Here is a 10,000-nt window from a genome sequence, read left to right on the forward strand (position 1 = left end):
CACACACACACACACACACACAGACACACACATACACTCTCTCCTTCTCTCTCTATCTATCTCATTTCCCTCTGTCTATTTTACCTCCCTGCATCTCCATAACTAGATTTTAAAGATGAATTACATAAAGTAGAGGATAAGCAGTCTAATATAATCAATATTTCACACTCAGCACATACGCAGCAGTCAGTAACCTCTCAGCACATTGGGGAGCTGTCCTTTTAAAGGGAGCTTTCTGAATTAAAGCTGATTGCTCTCCACTCCATCAATCACAGCCAGGCATCTGCAGGCTTTAAATTCGTGCTGGTGCCGTGCACGTCAGTGCAGTCTGGATATGTCTTAATTCCTTCTCTCTCTGTCTCTCTCTCTCTCTCTCTCTCCCTCTCTCTCTCTCTCTCTCTCTCTCTCGTGCAGGGTTCTCCCGGTGAGCGTGGCCCCGCTGGTCCGGCGGGACCCACTGGCCTCCCAGGACGACCTGGACCTCAGGGACCCCCAGGCCCAGCCGGAGAGAAGGGTGGACCAGTGAGTACCCTCCGAACCCTAAAGTCCCCGCCCCCCCCATCCGCCCCCCAAGTGCTTTCTAGTAATCCTCTTCTGCACCCCCACACAGTTTCGGAATTTAAATTTAAATTCGGTATAAATTTGCCTGACGGGACTCGTTATCGAATTAGCTAATTATCCAGCCCATTGGAAGCCAAGTTAGGTGTAAGAACCTGTTCAAATACCAGATTGAAACAACAGCAATGTTTTATTCATACCAAGTGACATCCCCTCAACAGGAGCATGCAGACAGTTTAATTAGAGGCAGGTTAGATGAAAATTTACATGCAAATGTACATGCAGATAAAGTGTTCATTTTAGGCTGGCTTGACAGTGACCATAGTGTGTGTTCATCATCAGCCATAAGAATAGTGTAAATGCTGTGTTTGGGGGTTTTAGGATAAATCTGTGTCGGGGGGGGAGTTTTTGTACGATCACCTACACACACCTGACTCGGACTCTCTCTCTCTCTCTCTCTCTCTCTCTCTCTCTCTCTCTCTGTGTCTACCTTCAGGGAGAGAAAGGTCCCCAAGGACCTGCTGGTAGGGATGGGATTCAGGGTCCTGTGGGTCTGCCTGGCCCCGCCGGACCCCTCGGACCGCCAGGAGAGGACGGAGACAAGGCAAGGACATACGCTGCTACCCAGTACACACCCAGTACACCCAGTACACACCCAATACACCTAGTATACCTAACACACCCAGTACACACCCAGTACACCCAGTACACCGAGGACACCTAACACACCCAGTACACCCAGTACATCCAGTACACTCAACACACCCAGCTTACCCAGTTTACCCAGCTCACCCAATTCACACTCCAAGCCACTGCTCACATTTTAGAGAGAGGAATAAGATGGGAAACTGTGATGAAAGCAGGCAATGAAAAGTGGGGGAGCTTAAGAGAGAGAGAGAGAGAGAGACGCAAAGGAAGAGTTGAAGGGAGGGGCCAGAATTCAAGCTTCGCCCAACGTTTGCCAATATATGTGTCATTTATCATGCAAATAACCCACGCTGGCTTAAAAACGAGCCGAAACTAAAATGAAATGGAAATGTAACGACAGAAATAGGGGAGGAGAGGACTTCTGCCTGTACGTCTGCTGCGAAACTCGTTTCATCTGCAGTCACGCTCTGCGCCTCCTCAGCGACACTCATCCGCGCCCGTTCTAAACTGCTAATGGCTAGAAACCCAGGAAATGAGTAACAGCAGGAACATTCAAGAAGTGGATCGCGCGACCGTGCCGGGCACTTTTCAACACACGTTCTGAATCCTGTTCCTCGGAAGTTGAACTACAGCTGTGCGGTGCGTTGTGTGTAGTTACTGCCCCGTTGGCCTTTGAAATGATGAGGAGCTCAAATGCATCATGGTGGCGTCATCGTGGCTGGCTTCAAAGAAGATCCAGATGAATGTTCCATGGGTGTTCTGAATCACGGCAATCACATGACCCAACAAAAGTTTGTTAATGTGTTCACCAGCGTGCCATAGCCAGTCACATCAGTTCACCAGTCATATCACGAGCCCAAAAGGTAGAACTAAAACTGCATTACATCATGATCACATTACACCATGATCACATTACAGCATGAGCAAATTACAGCATGAGCAAATTACAGCATGAGCACATTACACCGTGAGCACATTACACCATGAGCACATTACACCATGACCACGTTACACCATGAGCACGTTACACCATGATCGCATTACAGCATGACCACTTTACACCATGACCACATTACACTGTGAGCACATTACAGCATGAGCACATTACACCATGACCGCATTACACCATGACCGCATTACACCGTGAGCACATTACACTATGACCACATTACACTGTGAGCACATTACATCATGAGCACATTACACCATGATCGCATTACAGCATGAGCACATTACACCATGAGCACATTACACCTTCAGCACATTACATCATGAGCACATTACACCATGATTGCATTACAGCATGACCACATTACACCATGAGCACATTACACTATGACCACATTACACCGTGAGCACATTACACCATGATCGCATTACAGCATGAGCACATTACACCATGAGCACATTACACCTTCAGCACATTACATCATGAGCACATTACACCATGATTGCATTACAGCATGACCACATTACACCATGAGCACAGCCACAGAGGCTTCACAGGACTGCAGTAGTGGAAGAGCGCAAAAGATGAAAATCATTTCAAGTGGAGAAGATACTGGGAACACAAGCTCATGGGTGGGGAGTGATGGGAGGTGCTCGTGGGGTGGGGTGGGTGAGGTGTGAAGGGTTGACATTTGAAAACATTTGTGCCAAGTATGTACCCTACGTTAAGTGCATCGCTCTGTGATAAAAGCTTAAATTAGTTACAAAAAGCATTAGAATATTAATGCAAAAATGCTAAAAATAGAATATTAATGTATACTATCTGTATCAAACAGGATGAATCCATAGTGCGGTAGTTTGCCTTATGAAATGTGATGGGGAGAAATGTTCAAAAGATTGATTTAGCTGAAAATGATGAATATGGTGAATAGTCATCAGAATGTTTAAACAACGTCCAATCAGTGTTCATAATGTAATGTAATCACTCCTTATAATCACTAATGTGAGCCTCCGCATTAATTTAGTCCTATAAGACACTGGCGTTCTTACGATTAATTGTGGCTTATGTCCAGTAAAGACAGCAGATAGCAGATACTGCTAGAGGTGCTTCACAGAGTATGTTGCCATAGCAACTAACCTACACTTATTCTGAGTTCGTTTTTTGGAGCCAAAATGCCCCAAAACGCCCCCACAAACTCAGAGTTAACAGATCTAAGGGAGGTTCTAAACCCGCTTTCGGAAATACCCTACTACAACAGCATCAGGGTGTATGGTGTTGCAGTTGGCCTCATGTTGGGATGCCAATAGTTAACATCTCTGTGTTTAACATCGGTGTTCTTGACATCCGTGTGTTTTGAGTCTCAACTAACTGAACCAGACGGAATACATCAAGGGGACAAGATTATTGTAGCTAACACATACTACCTCCACCTCCCGCACGCACATGCGCACACGCTCACACACACACACACACACACACACACACACACACACAGACACACACACACACACATACACGCATACACACAGACATACACTGCGGGCAGGTGGGAGGTTGCGCGTAAGTGTGTTAAGTGCATGTGCGCGTGCGTGGGATGGCGTTAAGGGGGCGTGAGAGTGATTTCAGTGTGAACCATGAGTCAGGTGTGACAGGTGCTAGGCCTGCTGGGAAACGCAGTCTGAGAGAAAGAGAAGGATAACAATGATCACTGCAGTGACTCAGTGATGTTGTTATTACAGCATTCATCATCTCACACATATTGTCTCCAAACTCCCTTTCCACACAAGCACACACACACACACACACACACAAATTCAGTTGTACTGGAGCCTCCAGCTTACATTATTTCTTATTCATATGTTTGCTAAATGTTGAGAATAGAAAGATAAAGGTTATCACCGGAGAGACACTAATACACATCTTAAGGGCTTGCGTCTTCGATACGTGCCTTATATCTCCTAGTAACCGTGTCTGGACGTTGCTCCTCAGGGTGAGATCGGCGAGCCCGGACAGAAAGGGAGCAAAGGGGATAAAGGCGAACAGGTATGTCTGTTTTACTGCCACCTTTTCATTTCTTCCTTTCTATTTGCGATTTGCGTTCATGGTTCCCCCTGCTGGAACTCGTTTCCCGCTCCCGGTGCACTGGGACGTGGTTACGAATGTGAATAGGAAAATGAACATTTTTATGTGTTGCCATGCTGAAAGCCCTTTGCTCTGAAGGCCCCCAGTGAGAAGTTCCTCAACATGTCATTTCTTCCTCCCTCGGCTGTCTTCCTCTTTCCCCTTCCCAGGGTCCCCCTGGACCAACCGGTCCCCAAGGCCCCGTCGGCCAGCCCGGCCCCTCTGTGAGTATTTCTTGTGTTCCTCATTTACATCCCATTACTTTGAGTTTGAGGTTCTGCCGCCATGCCATTGTGTGGCATTTTGGAATGAGATGTTTTGAAATAATGCATTTCGGAATCTTGCATTTAAGAATGAGATCCTTCGCAATGACCCACCGCAGTGACACTGTATCATTGCATTTCGGAATGACACATTTTGGAATGACACATTTCAGAATGATGCATTTTGGAATAATGCAATTCATTGAAATAACCCACCGCAGTGACACTGTTTCGATGCATTCTGGAATGACGCATTTCACAGTAGCACAATTCAGAATGATGCATTTAGGAATAATGCATGTCGGAATGATGCATTTCAGGCTGTGGCACGTTAGAATTCAGCCCTTTGAAGTCCACAGCATTCCACAGTTCACAGCGGAGGTGTGATAGAATTCTGATGTCCTTTGGGTACTTTTTTAGGCCAGTGCTGCACAATCACACACTCCAGTTCTCCTCCTGCTTGTTACAGCCAACCTTTCAACATATCACCATATTTAAACACACCAACAAACACCTGCCACTCAGACTGAGTCATCACCGTCTGTCACTGCGTCTCTTTCTCGTTCTTCCTGCTTCGTTCTCTCTCATTCTCTCTCTGGGTGTGTAGGGGGCAGATGGAGAGCCTGGTCCCAGAGGACAGCAGGGTCTGTTTGGGCAGAAAGGAGATGAGGGAGCACGAGGGTTCCCTGGACCACCAGGACCTATTGGCCTTCAGGTAAACACACACACACACAAACACTGTTATACACAGTTGGAATTACCCTTAGGTCACATCACAGGGCATCAGAATGAAATTAGGTCACATCACATGATATCAGAGCTAAATTCTATCCTGTAATTGAATTACTACCATCTGGCTTTGGCTGGTTCTGACTGGTTATAACTAATCTGTGTGGGTACACAGGGTCTGCCTGGATCTCCTGGCGAGAAAGGAGAGACTGGAGATGTTGGTCACATGGTGAGAACAGCATGTCATCAACAATACCGTATATAATACCATACGTAATACCATACATTATACCACATATGATATTGTTTTTGTTTCCTTTACATTCTGTCTCTGTCACTCATTTCCTGCCAGGGTCCCCCTGGTCCCCCTGGTCCTCGAGGACCCTCGGGACCCCCAGGAGCTGATGGACCCCAGGGCCCTCCGGGAGGCATCGGAAACCCCGGGTCCGTGGGAGAGAAGGTGAACACCCTACCGGTTTCTCTCCTCTTTGACCCCATAGTACACATCCACTCTCCTGTTTTCTGGTCTCCATGCTTCAGCTCGTCCGTTACTTAGAAACTGGCCAGACAATTCTGAATGATCATCGTAAGTTAAATAAGGCGTTAAAGTAGTTCCCCTCCCTCTATTCTCTAAAGCCCCTCCTTCTATTCTCTAACGCCCCTCCCTCCATTCTCTAAAGCCCCTCCCTCCATTCTCTAAAGCCCCTCCCTCCATTCTCTAAAGCCCCTCCCTCTATTCTCTAAAGGTCTACCCTCCATTCTCTAACGCCCCTCCCTCTATTCTCTAAAGGCCCTCCCTCCATTCTCTAAAGCCCCTCCCTCTATCCTCTAAAGGCCCACCCTCCAATCTTTAAAGGTCTGCCCTCCTATGCCCTGTATGCACAAGCAGAATAATTTGCAGGCTGGAAAATTCCGCGTTCTTGTAGGGATGTTTCCTGATTGGTTAATACTCGTGTTTTGAAATTTGTAGTTCCTTCGGTAGTAGCTGATTTGCCTATACATTTGATTTTTTTTTTCTTTTCTCATAGCAAGTAGAGAGAGCTTTCAGACTGCAAAGGCAGTTTAAATAAAGTGGTCTTAAAATAAATCACTTACTGCATCTTTAACATCCTGGACAAATCCAAACATAACCCAAACATGCATATTTCACACGATTATGAATTCAAGTTGAGTTTCATTTGAACAGCAGCCTGGCCCCTCTAAGGCATCAGACAACCAAAAAGAAGACTAAGCTAAAAAATAAATGAATAAAGTAAAATAAAAAAAACAGCAACCTAATCGTATAGGCTCTAGATACGCCTCATGTGTTAGGACGCATTTCTTTCAGAGAGTGCTACTAATCAAGACTGCTCATTAGTATTGTATGTGCTTCCATGCCCCTCCTGGTGATCGTTTGTTCTGTAACGTAAGTCTGTTAGCGAAATGATAAGACATCTTACACTGTCACACAGGTCTATAGTATTTCTTTGCATTCTGAAGAAGAGACTACGGCACCGTTAGTAAACGTCACCTGTCCATGTACTCATTACCTCAGCCAGGTAACTCTGACTAGTGTCTACGAGTGATACAGACATTGCGGTGAACCTAACGCGAAAATTCTCTCTCAAGGTTTCCCTTCAGAGAAAATCTCAGCATAAGTAAGCGTGATCGGCCGCCTCCACCTGAAAATCTGAGCCAGTACGGAAAAAGTTATGTGTGTAGTTTCTGTAAAATGAACTGTGAGGGGTGTGTCAGGCTAACAGCTATCCTGCAGCAAACACGCTGCTCTTTTCTTATCAGCTGTAGTTGCTGAGCTGGATTTTAGAATCCAAAAAAATTATTTAACGATGCACGCAATTTTTTTGGGGGGGGGGGGGGATGGGGATTGTGGGGAGGTTAATGTATTTAGCCCTGCTAAAGGGGACAGATTAAATTCCTTATATAATACGTGTCACGGTCATATCACACATATAACTACAGATGAATTTGCCTTCACACTTAACTTGTTTACTTCTTGATTTATTCACTGAAAGGTCTTTTGTGGACATCCACAGAGAAGCCAGTGTTTGGAGTGTGTAAGTGGAAAGAGAACATGACTCAGTTTGGCCCCTCAGAAAAACCTAATAAGGGGCTGGAGCTTGACATCTCCATCTTTTAAAAATCTTGTTTACAATTGTATATTTGAGGTACCATCAGCTTTTTTATGAAAGGGTGGGTCTTTATAACGATCTTTAGTTTTCTAGGCTGCCATATTAAATATACAAATGAAAAAAAAAACTAATTTAATGGGGTTTGTTTGCCTCCTATAGATGGATGGACAATTAATTGGCTACATTATTCATAACTCATTAGATTATGGATTCAGAGTACATATTGAAAAAAATACTTGAAAGAGGTCAAAAACAAATTTCTGCAGCAAATGGTTCTTTAATACTACTGAATTAAATCAAATCTTTCTGTATTGTACTGAATCATATTACAGGCCTACTGAATTGAATCATATATTCCCAGAAATTGTTGTAAATCATATTGTGTCATGTCTGAATCATATCAGGGGTACATCAGACATTGTGGGACTAGGGAGATGAACTTTGTGTGGTGGGTGGGGGAGGTTAAGAGTTGCCGTGTAAGTGAACTTTCAGCATTCCCAGACAGAGGCGACTTGTTAGGTTTTAAGGATTACCCCACTCAGAATGAAAAAATGTAAACAGGGGCCACAGATTGTCCAGAGAGGAAGCCCTCGATGCATCAGGGAAGCGATCTACGCTGCTTTAGCTGTTCTGGCTAGAGTAATGTCTGTGCGGTGGGCCGTGCCAGAGTGTGTGAGGTGCTGAAGCGGTTTTCCTGGCTATAGATAGGGAGCAGGTTTAGCTCTGCTCTCACCAACTCAACTCTGCTGGCCTTTGGATTTACTGCAGAGATTTAACAGTTATTCTGTTTCAGTGAGCAGACAGACGGAGAGACAGACACACCCACACACTCTCACACACACATACACACCTATGCACACCAGTATACACACAAACACACACTCTCACACAAACACACATATACACCTATGCACTCATGTGCACACACAAACACACACACACACAGACACACACACGCATACACCTATGCACACCAGTACACACACAAACGCCCACTCTCACACACACACACACACATACACTTTCGCGCATGCGCACACACACACACACACACACACATACACACACATACACACACACACACACACACACACACACACACACACAAACAACGCAGCAAAGTCTTGGCTGCCAGCACTTGGCAGGCTGCTCTGACACCGAATAGATTTTTTTCTCCAAGGAAGAAAAGTGCAGCTTCTGACAAGTAATAAGGGATGATGATGATGATGACGATGATGATGATGGTGATGATGATAGATGAAAACAGTGATGGTGATGACAATTATTGTGATAATGATGGTGAAGAAGGTGATGATGATGATGATGATGATGATGGTGATGATGATGATGATGATGATAGATGAAAACAGTGATGGTGATGACAATTATTGTGATAATGATGGTGAAGAAGGTGATGATGATGATAATGATGATGATGATGGTGATGATGATAGATGAAAACAGTGATGGTGATGACAATTATTGTGATAATGATGGTGAAGAAGGTGATGATGATGATGATGATGGTGATGATGATGAATGTATTGATGGTGATAATGCTGCTGTGACATTGTTTCATATATTCAGTATAAATCCTCCATTCCCATCCATCCCTCTCTCTCTCTCTCTCCCTCTTTCTCCCTCTCTTCTGATTTTCTATCTTTCTCTCTCTGTTAAAAGTGGAAGGGGCATGTTTACTAAGCTGTTTGAATAAAGGGCCCTGTCAAAACATTTTAAAAACTCCCACCCCCACCCCACTGCCTCCTGCTCCTCTGTGTAAACAGCATCTCTGTGTGGGTTCCTGGCAGGGAGTTCAGCCTCAGCACAGGGGAGACGCGCCTCACCTCTAAAACACCACAGAATCGAGGAGACGAGGCGGATAGAACGAGAAAAAGAGCGCAGCAGCACAGAGAGAGAGAGGGAGAGAGTAAGAGAGTGAGAGAGAGAGAGAGAGAGAGAGAGAGAGAGAGAGAGAGAGAGAGAGAGAGCACAAAAAGACAGCCGTATCATGCTAGTGGGATCTCATGAGGACTTTCTGGTGGGCTTATGGTTGACAGTGATGCCTGACACTAAAAGACCGAGAGAGGTACAAATGTTGATGTCCACACCCACACGCAATGGCTCTGCAGCGCTGGAACACACACGCACCCGCATACATGAACATAGAGTGTAATGGAGAGACAGGTGGGAGACAGAGACAGAGAGGGAGGAAGACAGGATGAATAGGGCATGGAGAGAGAGAGAGAGAGAGAGAGAGAGAGAGAGAGGGGCGGAGGGGCACAGGAGCATAGCGTGTAGGTTTCCGTGCCGTACTCGGGCTGATGTTAGCAGGTGGCTCATCTCAGCGTAGGATGTTTGACTGACAGCCATGGCGGTTAGCCGGACGGGTGCTTAGAGTTTATGTAAGCCAAGCAGAGCTTTAAACACACACGCACATGCACAGACACAGACACACACACACACACAAACGCATGTGAGCAGTAAGAATGTATATTTTGCAATTGCAATCCAATTCTAGAACATTCTGCCACTGTTGCATTTTAGAGCATTTCAGCACAGCAGGTATCCACGACAACCCGGGAGGGGTCTTTTTAAATTAATTT

At 45.3% G+C, this 10,000-nt stretch overlaps 1 protein-coding gene across 2 annotated transcripts in view; it reads left to right on the top strand.

The window, feature by feature from the left end:
- The window catches only part of col5a1 (procollagen, type V, alpha 1), an 85,058-nt gene that overhangs the window by 61,383 nt on the left and 13,675 nt on the right, over window positions 1-10,000 (top strand). For both annotated transcript variants that reach the window (XM_035521226.1, XM_035521227.1), the window contains exons 42-48: window positions 415-522; window positions 1,055-1,162; window positions 4,145-4,198; window positions 4,447-4,500; window positions 5,147-5,254; window positions 5,444-5,497; window positions 5,621-5,728. In XM_035521226.1, coding sequence (XP_035377119.1) covers window positions 415-522; window positions 1,055-1,162; window positions 4,145-4,198; window positions 4,447-4,500; window positions 5,147-5,254; window positions 5,444-5,497; window positions 5,621-5,728 — 594 coding nt within the window. The remainder of the gene's footprint in view (window positions 1-414; window positions 523-1,054; window positions 1,163-4,144; window positions 4,199-4,446; window positions 4,501-5,146; window positions 5,255-5,443; window positions 5,498-5,620; window positions 5,729-10,000) is intronic.

Source organism: Electrophorus electricus, chromosome 22, assembly GCF_013358815.1.
Source record: "Electrophorus electricus isolate fEleEle1 chromosome 22, fEleEle1.pri, whole genome shotgun sequence".
Lineage (NCBI taxonomy): Eukaryota > Metazoa > Chordata > Actinopteri > Gymnotiformes > Gymnotidae > Electrophorus > Electrophorus electricus.